Raw genomic sequence first — 23,065 nt, forward strand, 5'->3', positions numbered from 1 at the left:
TTTATTATTGTAAATTAAACTGATATATTTTATTTAAATGCACCAGCAAAGAGATTGGTGATGCTGTCCATGGTTCTCAATTCAGGCAGCAACATTACCTAACATAAGAAATGCATGTTTTGGAAACAGACTGACTTAGGCTAAAACTCAAATGGTTGCCAGTTCAATTCCTGAATACAGGACAGAGTGGTCATTCTCCTGGGAAACCCCAGGCATATTCCTAGGAAATCTCCTTCCTCTCCGACAGAACCCAAAGAGTCCGTCTCCCGCCCTTCCTCGCAGAAGCCACCAAGATCATCTGCGGCGTACCTCAAGGCTCCTCGCTCAGCCCCACCCTCGTTCAACGTCTACATGAGCCCCCTTGCAGCCATCGCACGCAAGCACAACCTCAACATCATCTCCTACGCCGACGATACCCAACTGATCCTCTCCCTCACCAACGACCCCACCTCCGCCAGAGCCAGCTTCCAGGACGGAATGAAAGACATCGCAGACTGGATGAAGCTCAGCTGCCTGAAACTGAACTCAGACAAGACGAAAGTCCTCTTCCGCGGCCCATCCATCTCCGCCTGGGACGACTCCTGGTGGCCCCCTGCTCTGGGCCCCCCACCCAAGCCCACGGACCACGCACGCAACCTGGGCTTCATCCTTGACTCCTCCCTCATGATGGCCAGGCAAGTTAACGCCGTTACCTCCTCCTGCTTTAACACACTCCGCATGCTCCGTAAGATCTTCTGCTGGATCCCCACTGGAACCAGGAAAACGGTCACCCAGGCACTCGTCACCAGCCGTCTGGACTACGGGAACGCCCTCTACGCTGGGACCACCGCCAAACTACAGAAAAGACTCCAGCGCATCCAGAACGCCTCAGCACGGCTTGTCTTGGACATCCCCCGACACAGCCACATCTCCGCCCACCTGAGGGACCTGCACTGGCTCCCCGTCAGCAAGAGGATCATGTTCAGACTCCTCACCCACGCACACAAGGCTCTCCACGACTTGGGCCCCGAATACATCAACAACTGCCTCACGTTCTACACGCCAACCCGCCAGCTCCGCTACGCCAGCCGCGCCCTCGCCACCGTCCCATGGATCCGAAGAACCACCACAGGAGGAAGATCCTTCACCTACCTGGCGGCCAAGACCTGGAACACCCTCCCCACCCACCTACGACTCACCCACGACCATCTCTCCTTCAGGAAGCAACTCAAGACCTGGCTTTTCGAGCAGTAGCAGCCCCCCTCCCCCAGCGCCTTGAGACCCTAACGGGTGAGTAGCGCGCTTTACAAATACTCTTGATTGATTGATTGATTGAAAGAGTGGTCAACATCTTGCACTCAGACTCATAGGGGATGCTTTTAGATTGACATTGGCCAAAATCCATGCACCCAATGAGGAGCAGGAAAAAATATTAAGGCAGGCACTACCTAATATCTTCTAATTACCTTCCAATGCAGTTCTGATAGTAGAGGGCCTCGATCTAGTTATGTCTTGGAAAAGTGACAGACTGACTGATAAAGATCTGCCTGCCAGACATCTGAAGCACACATTTTCTTGACATGCAAGCCTGCACATACTTGAAATCCCATCACACTTTTGTCACCATGTTCAAACTATAACACCGGCTAACGTTATTAACACAAATGAGAGCCATGGTGATCTCAGATCAAATTCCCAATTGAAGACACATTTCATATGCTACGGTGTGGTAGAACAATTAACAGATGGGTGGTCACGGATGTCCTTATCCAAAGTCAAGATAACAAGAAAGGGATCTAAGAAGCAATCATTGTATTCATGATGTGACCATAGGCACCTTTTCAGGGCTCTAAAATCAGTTGTCTGGAGCACAGAGATAGCCATAGTAGCCAGTTTAAATAAGCAGAGAAAAGAGAAGAGGGAAAAATTCTAAATCAAACTAAGGAATCTAGATGTACAGCACAGAAAACAGGAGCATTAAAAACATGCATAAGCTTACAGCCCCGAGAACACAAGTTATACTGCTCGACATGGGCAGAATATGCATTACTCTGAACATTTTTTTTTTTTTTTTTTTTAAAACCTTTATTACGCAGTATTGGCAAACAAATACGGGCCTACAACCATCCGGCCGGCCTCGAAATCTTGTGGGTCAAAGTAGCAATCTATATGGCGACTCGGTAACATATCGGAACAAAGTACAATCATCCTGAATGACACTGGAGACATGTGTATTACCGAGAAATAGAAGAAGTGAAGGTTCATTTTAAATTTTATAAAGTATAACGAAAAAAGTAGGAGCTGAGAAGGATCGAAGTCCATACAATCCGTCTAAAACATAGACTGCCACTAAAAGAGATCCAGCAAGCAGGAAATCTAAATCAAAATGGCGGCATACAGATAACACAAAAGGGTGAACAATCCCACAGCACGATACGTGCCAGTCGCTACCCACCCCGTATCGATCCAACCCACAACCCAAGAAAAAAGGGGAGAAATAAAGAATATAAAAGGAAAGAAAAAGAAGACCCATAAAAACTGAAACGGACAAAAGAAGACCCCTCCCCCCCACCCTACACGCATGCAGAGGCTACGGCCACCCCCCCCCCCCAGCAGCGTGTCTGTCGCCCAGAAAGAATACCCGAAATACAGAAGTAGAAGAAGAAAGAAAGAAAAAGAATCAGAGAAGATCAGAGGAGGAACAAACATTTGTAAACAAAATAGCCAACATGTGTAATCTCGGCCACCCCCCCCCCCCCGGGACCCCAAAACCGATGCATAACCAACGTCTAACTCCCCAGTCCGTCCATCACTATCCAATCAGAACAAGCAACAGGAAGCAAAAAAGGAAAAACAGCATCAACCTTGTCCCTTCCGATCGAGCGCGACGACGAGGTGCAATCGTAGAGCAGCCATCTTGGACGGAAAAAGCAGACGAAATGACAACCACAATACAGGGCACTGTCCACCAAGGTCTGTCCACCTCAATGTCCTGTGGTCAACGGCTGCACAAAAAAGGGAACCACACAGCAGCAATCTTCGAACGTCGAACGTCGACCGGCCAAAGCAATAGTAGCAAATCCAGGATAGGGCAGAAAGACACGCCAGTAGAACACAAAGGAGTTGCCCGGCATGGCGTCCAAAGACGATTCCCCAGCCATTGCACAAGTCCAGAAACCACACACTGCACCATAACCATTACAGGCAATACCGCGGCGGTATCAAGATCTTGGACCTCCGACGCCTCCATGTAGATCTGGGTAGGCAGTTCACGGTAGCCGAGCACAGGGTGTGGCGAAGTGCTCAGTTCACGAAAACCAACACAGCCAGTCGAGGGCACTGCGGGCAGAATGGCATCTAGTCGGTCCCCCAGGTCCCGGGCATTGTCAGATAGGGCAGCTCGCAAAGTACCCAAAGCGCTCAGAATATCACCAATCGCCAAAGATGCCGCAGGAGAAGCGGATGCTGCAGCTTCCTGCACATGGGGCTCACAAACATATGCCAGACCCCGAAACTGTTCGTCGGCATCCATTGTTAGCAGCCGGACATCACACCGCAGAGCACAGCCACGTCAGGGGTCCAGGGGCCACTCACTCCGTTATGACACCGCACTCAGTTGCAGTGCAGCGCCGGTCGTCGTAAATACCCTTAGTAGCAGCCTGGGGTCGTCAGTTGCGAGCGCCGAGCGCTCGGTCCAAAATGGCACCCACAACAGCGCTGGAAGGCGAAGAGGCACTCAAAGCCGTCTACAGGCTGGAGAAAGGACACTGTGTATCACTGGCCGCGGCAACATTGTTGCAAATGTGGAGGTGAACTGGCCAGGAGAGCACGTTGCGGCGAGAAAAGCAGTACTGCAGCCGCTCTCCGCCGGCCGACCCCGCACCGTCGTCAGTGGCCGCTGTTGTCGTAATCAGGGCCGGCCATCTCCGAGGAACAAAGACCCGGTCACCGCCATTCCGCTCAGAAAGGAAACAAGGACGCTCTGTCGCGTCTGCCGCAGGGAGCACGCCGGGGAGCGCACCGTTGGAGTCAGGATCACTTCCCGGTTCCGAAACATCAACGCGGTCACAGGATAACTTGCAGGATCAGTAGCTATTCGGAGGGAAAACGAGAGGGTCGGCGGAGCCGAGGGTTTAGGCGGCCATCATGGTTGCAGGCTAGGCTCCTCCTCCTACTCTGAACATTTTTAATGTTCAATGCAGGAGGAAACAACGCTGGTAGATTGCTGCCATATAAATTTAAAGTATAAGTAACTAAGAAACGAAATTCTGTAGTAAAAGGGTCTCGAGAGGATTACTAGAGTACACAGATATCCTACAGGAATCTCAAAAGTTCCAAAAACCTACACACAGCTGAGAATTTGCTGGCCAGTTCTATACATGAGTACATTTCAAAAGCTCACATTACACAACTCACAGAAAAACAGGCTAACTAACTAGACCAACCCATACAACTTGATGAGGTTATCCCATGAATAGTCAGCCTCCAGCCTAACAAAGCACCTGGCCAGAATGTTTGATGCATCCTTTGACAAATTCCTTTGTCATGCTAGGCCAGGTGGCCTCCCCGCCTGTTATAAAGGAGATCAGACCCATGTCTCATGCAGACCCTTCCCGCACTTTGAGAAACTCTTATCCCTTCAATACCCGGGGCAGCCATGCTGGGTGCCAGCTTCCCGGCCAACATGATGGTTTAAGGTCACCAACGTTTTTCATGGCAGTGATGCTGCCATGAAAATTGTGGTGGTGAAGACTAAAGGAGGCACTCAGAGCCACGAGGTGCCTGAATTAGAGCACATGTTGTGCCTCCCTGTGTGCATCCAACCCCTTTTCTGCACTGCATGGTCTGCACAGGAAACTCATAATCTGGCAGGTGGTGTCAGTAAGACTTTGGAGGTGTGGGAGCAGGGACTGGCGTCGTAGCCCGCTCCCACATCACCAAAGTCATAATTAGGCCCTAACTTCTTGATGTTGCACTCAATGAAGGAAGATGAACTGTTATAGTGATATTTAATTATCAGAGACTTTAATACTGACTTCTGACTTTCTGAAAAAAAGGTTTATCACAAATGATTTTCTGCTGTCCTTTTTTTCTTCAAGTTGACAAAAAATGTTGGTAGTGTCTCGTGGCTCCCCTTTCTTCCCAGTTAATTGTTCTGCATATCTTGAAGAAAGTTCAATAAATCTGTTGACCCATTTTATAAATAATTGCTTGTGCTTGGCAACTGGTGGTCCTTAATCTTACTGATTTTGTTCACTATTTAAGACTATATTGTGGTAGGGTTACTGTTTGTATCTTTGACCAGACACAAAATGGTGCACATAGATCTTGAGTTTGTAAACACACATGCAGATACAGCATGAAGATGAAGGTCGGAAAGTAGCAGGGCATCAGATCAGAAGGAGCATTCAGAGAGTGCAAGAGATCAGGGAAGGGAGAGTCATCTCAGTTTCTTGTTGGCTTTAAAAGAGCATATTTTGAGTCATTTTTGTTCTACAAATGGAGGTCCTATTAGACGAATGTAGCGAGTGCCTCAATGATAGAAGACTAGTGGAGTGTTTGAAAGGTTTTCCTGGATTAGTGTGGGCGTACTTCTCATGCAACCAACAAGAGTATTTTATTCTTAGCTGTGTTAGGCCTGTCACAAAACTTAAAGAGTACACAAGTGATTGGCTAAATTCTGGTCTAAAAGGGAACAGTATGGTAACTGGACAAATGCAATATTTTCTATAAAAATTGACATCACGGGATTCCACAAAATTATTTTTTTCTTTTTTACTTTTTAATATCAACCCCCACCATGTCACAATTCTGAGCCTTGAATCTGAACTTGAGTTTCATCCTTTTACAATTGTTTTGCATATCCTCCTTTTGTAGATTACAGAACACAATGGCTGATTTCACTTGTCCACAATATGTCAATATTTGCCTAGAAAGTATGTTAAACTCAATACTAATTGAAACCTAAGCCTGTTTAAACACAGCATGTGCTATTACAGGTGTGCTGTTTAGTAATGTTATATTTTACAAGTATTACTGTTACCCAAATTAAGGGTAATGAATTTACAAAACTCACAAGAGTGAAATGCTGTGTCAGCCCAACGTCAATTAATATCTGTGAGATATGGAAGTCTTCCAGGGCCCAGCAGGAGGGCTCCATCATTTTACGTTATGCCACTGGATTTGTTGTTTTGGTAATAAGCCTGTAGCAAACTTCTGTCTTCAAGATTTGCTCCTCCTCATCGGGGTTTTATGCTGGTGCTTGAGTTCTTGCGGAAATGCCCGTATTGTGTTTGTGCATGTAGCTGGTAGCTCCTTAGCTTCCACGGCATTTATGCCTGATGTACTGTACTTTCTTGCTGCCCCCTCTCCGTCGCAGTTGGCCCCTTTGTTGCAGGTAATTAAGGCCAACATAATTCCCACACTGTATTATGGTTTGTTAGTCTTCCCCAGAAAGATGGGTATCTTTTTAAATGCTCCTCATAGTAAGGTGTACCGGTTGTTACTTCAGCTTCCCAATAATGCATCTCAAGCTCAGGTGAGACTGGAATTTGGGTTAATTGCTCTAAAGGCAGTCCAGAAGGCCTCTCTGATTAAGTATTCCTTCTCTTTGTTGAAGTAACTAAGAATAAGTGTTCCCCTGGATCTCATTTTCAATGTAAAAATGAATACACAGACTTCAGAAGAAAGGTCTATTTAAAGTTCTTTTTTGTTGAGCCCTAAATTTCTGATCAGGAGACCTCGCTTCTGAAGGTGTTTAGGGTCCATTCATTATTTCCTGGGCCATCTCTACCCACTCTTTGCTGGAAGCTTCCCATTAATTGGCCATGGCGCACAGCCGAAATCACAAGGTGCACAATGATGGCCCTTCATTAAAACTGTCTCCGGCTGTGTGGTCTACACAGGTCAACACCCATTGCAATCATGCTTAGTACAACCTGGTCTACACTGCTCCTATAGACCATTATCTATTTGCAATGTCGACACTAAAATTTACCCAAAGGTTTTAGCAAACAGATTATCCTCCCTAGTGCCGCTCCTGATATCTCCAGAACAAGCTGGCTTGATCCTGGGAGAAATCTCACTTGCAATCTAAGAACCGTATTTGGGGTTATACAACACACTCGACAGGACACCCAGGCGGTGGCGGTCTTCCTTGATATGGAGAAGGCGTTTGATTCGGTGGAGTGGAAATTTATGAAACATGTATTGACCAGAATGGGGCTAGGGAGCATCTTTTTGCAAATGCTGGGAGTGCTTTATAACTCGCCTACAGCTAGAATAAAAATTGGGGATCTGGTAACGGACCCTATTTGTATCACTAGAGGTACGAGACAGGGGTGCCTGCTCACCCCATTGTTATATGCCTTGTTTGCCGAACCCCTTGCTTGTGCGCTGAGGAACTATCATAGTCATAGGGGCATACGATTTCTGACATACAATCTGATCAAATCCACCTATGCGGACGATACTATGTTATACGTCAGAAACCCCAATTAGAATCTCTCAACGGTGCTATGCGAGGTAATTCTGTTTGGGACCAGGTCGGGTCTCAAGGTGAATAGGAACAAATCACTTATCTTTCCTCTTACAGCAGATTTGCACCGGACTATCCCTTAGGCTGGACGACAGACCCAGTCCGATACTTGGGCATTAAGGTGCACACTGACTCGAAGGCGGTTTTTAAAGACAATTACAGGACAGCGATCTCCAAATTGAAAGATGACGTTGACAGGTGGCCCCTGTTCCTTGTGGGTAGATTTGTGGGTAGAATCTCTATTATGAAAATGGTGGTGCTACCACGGTTTCTATTTATATTCACTAACATCCCTCTTATCCTACTGGTTTCCTTCTTCCGAGTGCTGACACCTCTGATGGTTCGATTAGCTTGGGCTGGGAAGAACGCTAGAGTCAGGTGGGAAATACTCACACTCCCATATAGCATGGACGGACTGAGAGCACCGGATCTATAATTATATTATACACTGCCCCAAGGACGCCCCGCATTTTCAGATAGAAAGAGTGGGTGCGGCCTGACTCCTTTGTCGGCGCTTCTATTTTACCTCAGGATCATAGGACAGGAATTCTAGACTCGATCAATGCAACAATGCACGCCTGGTTTAATCTTCTGAAGTTACAAGCTGGCGCCTTACTCAATTCCCCTCTGACACCGCTAGACTGGTGTCACTGGTTTCTCCCGTGTAGGGAAACAGGGGTGGTTCGGGCTATGAAATAAATAAAAATCCACACACTAGGGGAGCTCTTTGACAAAGGTAAAGCAAAATTGTGGGAAGACGCGAACCTGGAGGGTAGTATGGCAACTACACTAACCCTATTCCAATCCCACAGGGTGAGGCATACACTAAGAGACATATTGGGTCCAGAGCTGGAGGAGCCGCGGGATGTGGAGCCGCTCACATATGTGATCAAAGCTTCTTCGCTGGTATGCATAGTCTCAAGAATATATAACATAGCTCAGGGCTAAAGGGTGAACCACTACACGAAGTCTCGTCTTGCTTGGCAGACAGATCTGAACCAGGTGACTCAACTTGGAAGTATTGTTGTGAAAACACGAAACGTGTATCATTAAATGGGCGTCATAGGCTGATGCACTTTAAGTTTTTAAATAGGGTATACTACACACCAGAGAGACTACACAGATATGTGTGCGGGACTCTGTGGCGTGTGAACGCTGTGCAGCGGACCCAGCAGATTTCTACCACCTGGCCTGGTTATGCCCTAGGATAGCGTCTTTCTAAGTATTGATTTTTAAGACACTTGGCAAAATCACTGACATTCCCATTGACCAGGACCCTTTGCTTGCTCTGTTGGGCTATTCCAATTATTTACCTAAGGAACCCAGGCGTCTGATAGATATGAGGCTTCTTATGGCAAGACGTAGAGTTGCGATTTGCTGGTCCTGCGGCCCGACTCCCACCTTAGCGGGTTGGACTCACGATATGACTTTCGGCAGCACGCAAACTGAGCACTATAGCGAGTTATTATCTCCCGGCAATCGACCTAAAAACATCTGGGGGCTTTACCAAGCTTACTTAACCACTAAGGCAAACAGCACGCATCGAACCGTCTCTCCCGAAGCATAATATGAGCGTAGACGCTGCAGGATAGGTGGCGTGATGCTGCCTGGTGGTTGGAACCTGACTTAAAGGGCCTTCTACTTAGGCCGCAGATTCACTATTAAGTATTAATTGTATACACCATTGAATTGAAATGTAACGACTATTGCTTTGCTCTGGTGAGTGATTTTGTTGAATGTCAAAAAAGATTCCCTTTTGGGTACAACCTTATATCATAAAGACAATTTTCAGCCACCACAACACATTCAAACAGGAGCAATGCAGGACAAATTAATTAAAATAAGACAGTTTATTCAGTAAAATATGTTAAAAAAGGCTTATCGTTTCTATTCTTCAGACACAAATTAAAAATATACACAAGTTAAACACAATAAAATGTCACTACATTATACAGCAACATATCACAAGTGGGAAACAAAGCTTAAGGAAAAGATGGATCCTATTAACAAGAGGTAAGTACAGTAGCAACAATGGTAATCACGCTCTGATATCAAACACATTTTTCAGTCAGAGCTGTTGTCACTAGAGCTTAAAGCACTTCAACTCAACACAAGAGCATCGACGCGTTTCGGTAGGCACAGTGTTTTTAGGAGCCAACACCTTCTTCAGGATATATAATGGTTGAATCCCACATTAAAAGTAAAACATCTGCAATATAAGAAAAGTGTCTTAGATAAGCATAACTACAACATTTTACAATAAAATATAACTATAAAAATATTTCAAAAAATCAGAGCGTGATTACCATTGTTGCTACTGTACTTACCTCTTGTTAATAGGATCCATCTTTTCCTTAAGCTTTGTTTCCCACTTGTGATATGTAGCTGTATAATGTAATGACATTTGATTGTGTTTAACTTGTGTATATTTTTAATTTGTGTCTGAAGAATAGAAACGACAAGCCTTTTTTAACATATTTAACTGAATAAACTGTCTTATTTTAATTAATTTTTCCTGCATTGCTCCTGTTTGAATGTGTTGTGGTGGCTGAAAATTGCCTTTATGATATAAGGTTGTACCCAAAAGGGAATCTTTTTTGACATTTGTCTTCCGGTACCCTACCCTTTTGGACGCTGGGGTCCCTCTCTTTTATTAGAGTGATTTTGTTGACGCAGGGCACCTGGGTTTGCTGGACTTGTCTTACAACCTCGAATTCTGTGTACTGTATCTGCTATAATAAGAAAGCTATTTCTCTGCTTTGATTTTTGTTCTCAATAAAAATTAAAAAACAGAAATAAAACAACCTGGTCTACACTTTTAAAATACACCTTTGTTCTGTGACACAACCATTCCCCTGGTTATACTTCTGTCCTGATGACACCGTAGTATCTGCAATTAGGGTCGAAATGCCATCGAAATGAATCGGAGATAGACCATAGTTGTGAATAATGAACACACTGCGTATTTATCTTTTGTGCTGCATGATCTAATGAAGGACTGGCTGTCTCCTGAGAGAAACTATTGTTTCTCTCCACCCAAATGATCACCTTCCTGTTCTCTGGTTCTGCTTTTTCTCTTGGGATGCCTTTCTAAATCTCTTCACTTCTCACGTTATTATAAATGCAATGAGACGTATTTGTTTATGTGAGCCATAATAATGGTTTGATTCGGCTGAATCGAATTGGATAAAGACATAATGGATTACTGGGTGTCACAACATTATTCAAGCTTGTGATAGGATGTAGTTTTTGCACAATACATGTCTATTCTATTGTAACTTGTGTAACTTGCTTTTCACAGATTCATTCTGCACAGAAGTCTGTATATTCATATTTGCATTGAAAATGAGTTCCAGGTGAACACCAGTTCTTAGTTGTTACATTTATACCCAATTTCACGTGGACATATTGGATTGCTTTTGTTGTTCTGCATATTCTCTTTCCTAGGGTGCCTTTCCTCGTCTTTTTGCTTTTCTCCTCCCCAGAGTGCCACTGCTCTGGATACCAGCCTTCGGACTTGAGCGTGTTTGGCACTGCTGTGCAGTGTCAAGGCGCTGTGCTAGTCATATACATACTTTAGATTCGTGTATATATGATTGGCTGATTGAAGTTAGCTGTAAGTCCCTTCTCATGGGGTCCTGTACAAAGGATATGTATCTCGATTGTGCTTCCTTGGGCCTACTGCACTTTTTGTGCCATCCACGGATGTAGCTCATCCAGTATGCTGCAAGTTTGCCATGGTGGGACCTGTGTGTGCGGGTTATTGTTACTGCTTGCCATATATAAACGTATAAAGCTAGGTGCCAAGGATCTGCATGTCTCCTGCTATATCAGAGTTTTGCTTTTCTCCTTCCCAGTTAGCCACTGCTCTGGATACCAGTCTTCGGACTTGAGCGTGTTTGGCACTGCTGTGCAGTGTCAAGGCGCTGGGCTAAACATATACATACTTTAGATTTGTGTATATATGATTGGCTGATTGAAATTAGCTGTAAGTCCCTTCCCATGGGCTCCTGTACAAAGGATATGTATCTTGAATGTGCCTCCTTGGGCCTACCGCACTTTTTGTGCCATCCACGGATGTAGCTCATCCAGTATGCTGCAGGTTTGCCATGGTGGGACCTGTGTAAGCGGGTTACTGTTACTCAGTTTGCCGTGTATAAACGTATAAAGCTAGGTGCCAAGGTTCTGCATGTCTCCTGCTATATCAGAGTTCTCCCTGGTGATAGGGTGCGTTGTTGGGAAGAGGTTGGGCAGGTGTGCGTATGAGTTACCTGCAAGACTAGTGAATGACACCGGATGGTGTGCATGGTATGATGGGGGCCTGTTTCTCACATTGGATTAGCATGAGGAGGTGTAGGGAAAGACTGTTGAGCTTTATTTTCTACAAGCAGACAGGTAAAAGTATATTGTTTGGTATCAATCAATTGATAATGGCGAAGCTTCTCCGGTAATGGGTGACGGTTCAACATTACGGTGCTGAAAATGTCACTTTGGGAAAGTGAGCAGTTTGATGCTCAGGACTCTGTGTGGCTGGTGGGTTGCCTTCTCATTCACAACTGGGTGCTGGGGGCAGCCACATCTGTGCATTTCTGATTGAGGGTCATAGACAAGGGGTTCATGGGAAACTGCAGACCTCAGACACTAAGGGGCTTTTCTGGGATCATTATATGGGGGTGGAAATGTCACCTGCATTCCAAGGGGCAGGGTCTAGACCACACTAAAGATTGTGATCGAACCTCCCAGTGTAGAATGGCGGACAGGACAAAATTTAGAGAGGGCCAGTGCATTTCAAATGTGGCCTTTTGAACTGAGCGTATCTTGAAAGGCCAATGTGGGTCTAAATATTGGGGATTCGTCCTCCGAAAGTAAAGACACTTTTGGATATGGAGCCATACTACACTGGTACGATGATGGAAAATTGACACAAGGATTCATTAGGGCAGGAGGGACTGCATTTGGAATTTCCACAGACCAGTGGTGGCTTAAAGCTTGTTGTGCTACAAGAAGCTGCTTAGAGCTTGTCGTGCTCCACTTGGTGGATTTTGCCTGAAAATTGCTGGCCTGCAGCTAAGTGCCTCCTGTCAAGGCCTGGTCTCGAAGTACTCTCCAAGGGCCGGTGAACTGACCTCTTATCCATGAGATCCAAGAGACACCAAGGATCTCACTGTCTCCACAACATCATTGGTGGTTCCAACTGTCTATTAATCAGGGCACCAGCCGGGGCACTGTGTATCTTTGGCTGGTGTAATTGAAGACTGAGGGGCTACGTCACAAGGTGTAGAACTTTTACTGTTTAACCTTTCTGCTAATGGGAAAATCTGACAGTTGCATGTAACTGTAAAGTGTATATACAATGTGTGTTTCATTTGGATTTCAGTGTGTGTAATATATGGAGTAGAGTCTGTTTTGTAGCGTACGCAGTGTGTTGCGAGGGGATGTTGTGCCAATACTTTACACTCGAGCCCTGGGGAGATTCCTGACTGCTCAATGCAAAGCTACCAGAGGGGGAGCACAGTTATCGGACAAGTGTATTGTGCTCATCTTATTTGGAACTATGGATTTTGACTGGCTTTGATTTGTCTAAGCCAGCCTGAAACCACTGGGTCTTACACAAGTCATACCAATACTTGATATATAAACAGACTATGCTTAAATCTGTCACCAAAAATATTTGCCACTCACATCCTGCTTTTTGGTTCTTTGGTGCACCATTCTATCTCTTATGGAGTGCTTGCATTGCAATGCATGAGGGACTATTTTACATCCGTACATGTAGCGGTATTACTGGTACCAGTGGTATATGTGTAGAGTGTTTATTTTATGACACGGTTACTTGGGGTAAAGCTATTGCATACTTCAGTTCATGATCTTCAATTATGTGATAGTTTTGCGGGCAAAGTTTATTGTAATTAAAAAGTGTTTGACTTGATGAAACTATGCATGTTAGAAGTAAAGTAAGTAATTTGATTTTTGAAATACAAATTTTTATTTTGTTTCTTGCTCTGAATAATCTTTTTGTGAGAACAACTATGCAATCTCATGTCGAATATCATAAGTGTTGATAAGGTCAAAAAGTCTGGCTTTAATATATGCAAGCACTGGCATGTCTAAGTGTAGTTTTGTTCATGCACACTAAAGTCTGAACTTTAGGCTTTGCCAGCACTTATTTCTATATATCTGTCTGAACATGCAGGATTGCAAAGACATGTGGGGAAGAGTGGGAAAAGAAAGCAATAAAAAATCTTTTGTACACTGAAAGATAAATTAACCACATCGCTGCGGCGGCTATTCCGCCGCAGCGCTAAGGGGGCGGGGCGGCCGCACGGCGGCCGCATGCTGGTGACGGAACCGCTCCGTCATCAGCCGCGGTTGGGCTGTGCTCATGACGGAGCGGTTCCGTCATGGCCCCGCCCACTCAATAGAACGCCCAGCCCAGGCGCGGAATCCGCGCCGAGCAGGCGCGACGGCCGGGCCATGACGGAGCCGCTCCGTCATCAGCACAGCGCCACCGCAGCTGATGACGGAGCGGTTCCCTCATCAGCATAGAAAGGGTTAAACAAATGTGGGTTGTGTTTTCCACACCGCAGGTGATCTAAAACTCTGGGAAAATATTTGTCATTCACAAGCATGGCCAATAGATCAAAATTAACGTGATATGTGCTGTTTTCCTCAGGTGATTCTGTCATGTGGTATGATGACACTCCTTTAAATTATTCGAATTGGGCTGCAGGAGAGCCTGAGTGGAATCGAAGGGCTGGTCTCTGTGCTGCTGTAGCTGTGCAAGATGGAGAATGGCTTGCCATCGACTGCGCAGACGAAACAGGCTTTATATGTAAAGCGCATGCAGGTAACAAATAATTCTCTTATGTTAGAAGTGTAAGGATGGGGGATTGTAGTCAGTTTAGTACGCCTCACATCATTTGAGTTGCACTGAACACAGTACAGCACATGTGCTCTAAATGTTAAGTTGCTTTCTTTCAAACAAAAGATTTAGTATTGAATGACCACTTATATTAGTTTGTGCTGACAAATGCACTTTGAGTTATTGCATAACTGCTTATTACTGTACTTGACCAAGCGCCTGTACTTGCTTCTTCATTAGGGTCTGGCGTGACAGTACAGCTGTCACCAGACGATTATGTGAACATCTATATAAGAGGGGCAGCGGCTATGTGCACATGTTGGGAGCCAGGAATACATGTTTGATTGGGCAGAGGTTGAGTGCTTCCACAAAAAGAGTGCTTCCCCTCCTTGCAGCTGTGATCATTTTGTTTATCCAGCAGCTTGAGGCTAACCTTTAAGGGGCACACACATGATATTGTAATTATGTTAATGAGTGATAAGATAACTAGACCCTTTCTTCCTGCCTTGTGGGGCGCTGAAGGGCTCTTCTTTAAGCCCCACACTATTCAATCTTTACGTCTCCCCTCTGGCCAGGTGCATATGATCCTTTGGATACAAGCAGTGTCATATGCTGACAACAACCAGATAATCATGTCGAAGACGCATGCACCCAGCTGTGGCTGGGTGTATGGGAAAAAATTATCTTAAACTTAACAGTGAGAAGACAGAGGTTCTACTCTTTGGCACACAAGACTCTATCTGGAACAGGGATTGGTGGCCCTATACGCTGGGTACCTTACTAGCTCCAACAGACTCGGCCAAGAATCTTGGGGTGATTCTGGATAGTGAGCTCTCACTAGACCAGCAGGTTAATCGTTCCACGTCAACCTGTTCCTGGATCGTCAGAATGCTGGAAAAAATATTTCCGTTCAATCCCCTTCTGTTATGGAAACACGTAGCCTTAGCATTTGTCTGTTCTAGAATTGACTATTGGAATATGCTTTACCTAGAGACCAACAATAACACACACGCCTAATTCCAATTAGCGCACAATACGTTTGCAAGGCTCACCTTGAATATACGGAAAAGGCAGTTGTTGTCCAAGGGACTACATGATCTGCATTGGCTTCCAATAAAAATAGCATTATCTTCAAGGCACTCCTCATAGTGCATAAGGTCCTCTACCATATTAGTACGGTTGGAACCAAGGACATATTTCATTGGTATATTCCTTGGAGAAATATCTGCTCAGCTCATTACAACTTGGTAACTGTGCCCACAATTCAGAAGAATAGATGGGGAGGCAGAGCTTTCTCTGTCACGACAGCAAGGCTCTGGAACTCGTTTCCACATCATCTCACATGTATTAAAATGTATTCTCCCTTTGAGAAATCCTTAAAGACCTGGCTCTTCATCCCATAGGAAAAGTTAGTTTGTCTTGCAATAGTTTCGAACCAGTATCTTTGCCAAGCAGTACACCGAGACTACAACGCCTTTACGCCTACAGGTATTTGTCAAATTCTGTTCATATCATATCATATGGTGTTTGTCTTTCTCTGTCAGCAGCGCAGATGAAAAGAGGGCAGGCATTACCTTACATGGATTCTTAGGTCTGGTTTGACAGTGCAACTGTCACCTTATTCTGCTGTTCTTTACTTCCACACAAATACATATTCATCACCATGAAATGTTTCACATTGCCATACAACATTCCTTTCAAGCCCGACCTATTGGCATAGCCACTGCTTGTTTTTGCATTGGATTATTGTCCTGCACCTTTAGAAAGCCAGACCGTATCTATTTATTTCTCAGATGACTAAACTGGTTCTAGATCTTTTTTTTGCCCAAATATAAAATGATGATGTTCACAAGACAAACGTGAGCAGATGTTCTTCTCCTGCTATTCATCTTGACAAGTAGCAAGTGCTTTGTGATAGTATGGTTTAGCACTTTTCCAGATGCGTGTAAATGCCTGTAAACAAACACACTTAGGGCCCGATTAGGATTGCGGTGAACCCGCATCCTCCGGGCCGGCGGAAGCCACCGCCGGGCCGGAGGATGCGGATTCACAGCTGCGGTGAGAGAAAAGACCCCCGCCAGATTAGGATGGCAGGGGGGTCATCTGCGGACGGGGAGACCGTCCGCCGCTTTTCTGCCGCGGTCACGCGGCGGAAAAGCTCTAATATGGTGGCGGTGTCTATCAGACACCGCCGCCATATTAGGATGCATGGGGAAACATGCTTTTCCACGGCGGGTTTTCCGCCGTGGAAAAGCATGTGGTTTTTGGCATTGGGAGGCCCGTTGTCGGCCCCCAGGGTGTCGGGGGGTGAGGGGTGCACATGGGGGTACCTATGGTACCCCCCAGCATTTACATGCACAAAGCGGCAGGCACCGTGCGGTGCCTGCCGCTTTGTGTATGTAAATGTTAAACATGCATTTTTAACCTTGCGGCGGGTGCTGCTTCGAGCAGCACCCGCCGCGAGGTTAAAGATACAGGATGTGACCGCCAGGGTGGCGGTCACATCCTAATTGCACTGGAGGGACCGCCGCTGCCCCTGCTGACGGTCCCTCAACCTCGGGGGCGGCGGACAGACGCAGGTCTGTCCGCCATCCTAATAGGCCCCTAAATTTGACCCGCTAGCAGCTAATAGCTATGCCCAAACATGTGATATATGTTGTTATTCACTCATGGTGAGATCCTTAAAGGCAAGTGTTTAACTAAGTTGAACGTAGAGGCTCACAAAGCCTGTCTTACAGGTGCTACTTCACATTTTGGACTTTCGAAACTGAAAATTAAGCTTCTAAATTGATTTAATCACAAGATAAATTATCCCAGTATGGTTTAATTTTACATGTGAGCAAATGTCCTGAAAGGGGCGGACAGTGGGTGTTCCAGGGCGTAGAGGCCTTTAAAGTTGATGAATAACCACAAACTGTCCACTTTGTGGGTATGTCAAACTTCTGTAAGGCACCTTAGTTACTACCTGGTCCTAGATTTGTACCTGTCAAAGGTAGTGCAGTCTTAATTTGTAAAAGAATGAGTTCCGGTGCCCAAAGATATGCTCAGAACCCTGAGCCCGGTGCTATTAAACGAGGGCTCGCCAAATACAAAGGCTGCATAGTCTTGAATCTCCATTATGCTTTTATACTCCAATGCCAGACGGACCCTGTCTCTTCATATAACTCTTGTAGGTTCCTGCTTTTTTCCCTGTGTGACATTGTTTCTGCCTTTCTCTTCCTCCTTTTCCTCTTTGTATATTTTCCCTCTCTTACTATCAGCAAATGTCTGATAAATAAAGATAAGTGCTGGGCCCAGCAAATCAGTGCTAGTGGACCCCACCGACATCCACTGGCTCAAATTAGGCTCTGAGGTAATGCATACTATGTTGGAAATAGGTAAGGAATACCACCAAAATTAATGGGGTGCAGGGAAAGAAGTTTCTCCACTGAGAAAAATATTTTATTCATGGGTAATAAAAAAAACGATGAATTAATAAAACCAGAGGGCATCACCACCTACTTTACAGACAAAAATGCAGAGAAAGGGTATTAAGCAGCCTACTCAATGGATTTCCCACGGATCAGTGGGATTTATATGTCTAACCTTCTATGGTGTACACTTGCCTTTAGTGAAGCTTTTCTCAAGATGAACGTACGTTTGTTTCCTACAGATAAGGGTTGACTCCGGTATACGTTTGCATATGCATCTGTCTGAGCAGCCCCAAAGTCATGAGTTACAGCGTGTAGCTATGCTTCTGCGTCCCCCTAAAAACACAGCCATTTGAAGCACCACAGTCCCCCTTTCCTTTTTATGCACTAAACCTCGCAAATGCAAACTTGGACATTTGGGTTAGGGTTAATTTGCACATTGGCAGTAACTCATCAAGCAGAAGAAAATAGGCTCATTAGAAAATATGATGCAAAACATATTGATGCCTTTATGTATTTCAGTGATTTATACAGTAAATTGTGGAAAATGTCAGAGAAATCTAGAGTGACATAAGTAGGCACTTCCAGATGTAATTGACATTACTAGAGAGTGTTTTAAAAGGCTAGTGAAATTTGGCCTTCTCAAATAAGATATTCTAATAATATAACAAAATAAATAAATATAAATATATATCACTATATATGACCTTCACTAGTGCGTTACAATAAAATATCAGGTTCCCAAAAATAAAGAAAATGTTGTCACAGCTACAGTACATGACGGTTTTTGAAGAACCGCTTCAAAATATTATAAATTACAGACACCAGTTCAAAAATACTATTTTAAAACATAAAGTAATATGGGCTTTCCTGCAGAAGAGTAAGCAGCAAAACAATTCAGATGTTTTCACTGAGTTTCACGGGTAGCATTTCTAATGTAATACTGCTTATCACATCTGCCCGTGGATCTACATATTAGGGGATACATTTGTTATGTATTTTGCAAATTAGAATCTGTGCCTTCCACCTGGTTAGAAGGAAATTGGTTAGACTTTGTGCAGTGGAAATCTGGTGTGAGGAACCAGTGAGAATTTTAACTCCCCTGTATGAAAAACGTTCTCTTGCCCAAAGGATGCAGATGCTGGTTTAGCTTCTACTACAATATAATTTACTGTTTTAATAGGTTGAAAGTTCTTTGCATTCCTTTTCAGATGCAGTTAAAGAAGACACAATGTATCCTAATGAAGGTGAGCTGTGAACGTTGCGATCTCCGATATTTAGCACATCTCTCTCTCTCTCTCTCTCTCTATATATATATATATATATATATATATATATATATATATATATATATATATATATATATATATATATATATATATATATATATATTATATATATATATATATATATATTTATATATATATATATATATTCACTGAAAAAACCATAGGTTTCACCTATGTTATAGTTAGCTGGACATTTCTTTCATACAAAGCCATTGAAATTCCCCTGTTATAGTTAGTTCGGCTAACTATAACTCGCGCACCCGCAATGCACTGCTGATGACATCACATATTACATCACTCATGAAATGGTCAGTGACATCACTCATGACAGCACTGATGACATCTCAAATGGCATCACTGATGACATCACTGATGGCAGGATCTTTGTGAAAGAATGGCAGACCTCCTCTCACCCTAATATTACCTTGGAAGGGAAGGGTCGCCTTCCTGAACATAAACAATCCAAGGCGTTTTACAAAAACATGGAGAAATGAAGCATTTCTCATTGTTTCGCCAAGTTAAGACCAGGTTTTCCCTGGCCTTAATTTTGGCGCTGCTTCCCGTTTACGCTGCTCTTGTAAATAGGGGGCAGCATCAAAATCAATGGGTGTTGCAGAGGAAACCCCCACCACAACACGCACTGCCCACCCCTTTCACGCTAAGCATTGTGTCAAAGGGGGTCTTATTTACAAGGGACCGTTAAGCCACGTTAAGTGGCTTAACATTGCCTTGTAAATAAGGCAAAGCCCCTATCGCCACGGGAAAGTCTCAGAAAGTGATGTTCCCATGGTGATAGGGGCTTGTAAATATGCCACTAAAATCATTAGTAATTTGAGTATTTGTTTTGTGTGCACATGTGTGTTAATGTTTTCCGAATTACGGTTGTAATGTTTGAAATTTAAATCCTACAAATTGCTTGGGGTCCTGTGGTGACTCTATGGGGGTCCTCAGGAGTCAAAAGTTTGGGAACCACTGCCCTAGAGCAAAAACACCAAAGACTAGTCAACCCAGAACATGCCACTTAGATTACATGAAGTAACGTGGATAACAATAGCACTCTTTCATTATAGTCTTACACCAGTCCAATACAAGATGTAATTAAAGACACGTGCAACTTTGAAATGTTTATTTCTAACGCCAAAATCTCATGCACAGTACCTTAGATAATACAACCAAACATATTATCACAAACAAGGTTGTCAGCATTGTTACTATTCTATAAGATACAAACGGAAAAAGCATCCTATAATACTAAAGGTAAACAAATTTAAAATATACCTACATTTCACACTCCCTACCTAGCAGATTAGTTTATAACTACAGAAAGTCTCATAGCATTACATGGTCAGACCCATACCTCTGATACTCAGCAGTAATAGATCACATTCAGTGCTCCACAAACTGTCAAGATATGAATGTTCTCAAACTGTGTGTAACTTTGCCTCCACAATGCATTATGAAACGCGCCAGTATCAGAGGTGGCCACAGCTGCATATGTGTTATGGCTCGAATGTGCGAGGATCATTATGAATAACAGACACAGTATTCAAGATAACCTTGATGTTCCATGCTCCCACTATACAAAAAAAACTTTTGAGGCAGTCTACAAATCTAGCATACCAAATTATTCTCATATAAAGCAAAATACTCAGCCTTCTCTAAACAATATCACAAGTGTGTGTCGTGTGCAAAGCAGAGCAGGAAAGCAAAAATGGCGTTTAAGCTTCTAATAAACCTTGATCGAAGCATGTGATATAAACGTGGGCGAATTAGAAACGCAGACTCCAAGACTAAAAACCAGAGTCAAGTTCACATTTCCAAAAAAAAGTTATTCGCTCTTTGATAGAAAGCAGTAGCTAAATAATAAATAATACGCAGAAAAATCAAAGAGTCTTAATCCAACAGCGTGTAAGCACAGTATGTAGCAATAGCCTCCAACAGGAAGTTATTGTTCTCATATGAAAACATTTCAGCCATCCAATTCAATAGTGAGAATGAACATACATGTTCCTCAACGACCGGAGCCTCTATCACCATCGGAGGAAAACTCGGGTCATCTTCAATGTAACTGCGTGCCAAGAACTAAAGCGCTGCTGCAAAAACATTCCAACGTCCCATTATTCCATGTGTCGCTGATAAGGCCATAATCCCGCCTCCAGAACAGAGCACGTCATGAACCACTAAAGGACTCATCAACTGGTCGTAATCCGCGTTGGGAGACACCGTACTGCAGAGACACAAATCCAGGGCCCAGTCGAAATCACAGCTCAAGCAATGGAAGACAGAATGAACGCATGTGAAAAAGGAGAATCGAAACGATAATCCATAAGCTGGACTCAACGTTGCAAGAGGCAGCGCTCCATAGTAACTAAGCATTCGGTTGCGGACCAGCAACAACCGAGAAATATTGTCGTCTGCTGCAAGATGTGCATCCATTTTTAAGTAAACAAATTAATACAAGCACACCGGCAACTAATGTGACCATTAAGCACAATTCACCAAAGATGCTGGAAAAAATGCAATGAAAAAACACCGACAAGACACCAAATATAATTTCTACAGAAGTCACAAGACCAATTCTTATAACTTTAAAAAAGTAAGCTAACCCCCTACTCGAGGACGCATTAAAGATAGTCTAAATTAACTCCCTAAAATTCCACGACACGTCTATATTTAATAAAGCATACACTTCTGTGCGTGTGTTTGCTACATGAAGGACAAATGTTTCTCTAGCAGATGTAAGAGCGACCTCTTTTTAAGATAATAGCGCTCTTATACAGCTTATTTCGTTGACTCTTCTTTCAAGGTCGGAATCGACAGCCAGATGGAAACATCCAGCTTCCCATGCAGAGGAGTAAACACAACTTTTTTATTGCAAACCACACGCTCAGTTACCGTAATCAAGTAAGCATTGCCTGCTAACATCGCACAATAAGCCACACAGCTGAATCGGATCTCCAATAAGTGACCACTTCTAACTATTCTCATAGCTCGCCCTGTGCTCTCATTTGACAGTGAGAGAGTGATCGCACCATAGTTTCTACTGCTAATCATTCTAAGCATACGCTACAAATACGATAAAACTGCGATAATTTTAACACCGGTCCTTGATAATATGCCCCGAATTTCGTAACCCGCCCTGCATCGCAAAATGGGCACGGAACGAAGCGGCATATTATCAACAACATAAGGCGATACATTATCGCCGCTTTTATCGGCAGAAAACTGCCGATAAAGCGGCAATAATGGGCTTGATAATAGGCCCTTGTAAATTCCCACAGCAGCCCAGGTTCTGGTGTTAACCTGGGCTGCTATGGGAATTCACAAGGGCATATTATCAAGGCAATTATCGCCGCTTTATCTGCAGTTTCCTGCCGATAAAAGCGGCAATAATGTATCGCCTTATGTTGTTGATAATATGGCTCGAGATTCGTTTTATTAATTTAATTGTTTACTTACCTACAATCATCCAGATTCTGTTGTTTATCACCCCCCACCCTGCCCCTCCCCCACCCCGCCTGTCTCACCGCAACTCCCTCCAGGGGCCGCGTCTGGGCTTGATAATACGCCCTTGTTAATTCCCATAGAAGCCCATGTTAACACCAGAACATGGGCTTCTATGGGAATTAACAAGGGTGTATTATCAAGACCATTTTCGCCGTTTTATCAGCAGTTTCCTGCCCATAAAACGTCGATAATTTTAACACCGGTCCTTGATAATATGCCCGTCAGTGCCATATTATCAGTAAAGGGCGATACATTATCGCCGCTTTTATCGGCAGGAAACTGCCGCTAAAGCGGCGATAATGGGTTTGATAATAGGCCCTTGAAAATTCCCATAGCAGCCCAGGTTCTGGTGTTAACTCGGGCTTCTATTGCAATTCACAAGGATATATTATCATGCCCATTATCGCCGCTTTATCGGCAGTTTCCTGCCGATAAAAACGGCGATAATGTATCACCTTTTGTTGATAATATGGCCCATTGC

At 44.1% G+C, this 23,065-nt stretch overlaps 1 protein-coding gene across 1 annotated transcript in view; it reads left to right on the forward strand.

Annotated features, from left to right (window-relative positions):
* Positions 1-23,065, forward strand: part of PLA2R1 (phospholipase A2 receptor 1) — a 974,624-nt gene that overhangs the window by 947,740 nt on the left and 3,819 nt on the right. The window contains exons 28-29 of the mRNA XM_078681678.1: positions 14,190-14,363; positions 19,006-19,035. Of these exons, the coding sequence (XP_078537804.1) occupies positions 14,190-14,363; positions 19,006-19,035 (204 nt within the window). The remainder of the gene's footprint in view (positions 1-14,189; positions 14,364-19,005; positions 19,036-23,065) is intronic.

Source organism: Lissotriton helveticus, chromosome 3_1 (genome assembly GCF_964261635.1).
Source record: "Lissotriton helveticus chromosome 3_1, aLisHel1.1, whole genome shotgun sequence".
NCBI classification, from domain to species: domain Eukaryota; kingdom Metazoa; phylum Chordata; class Amphibia; order Caudata; family Salamandridae; genus Lissotriton; species Lissotriton helveticus.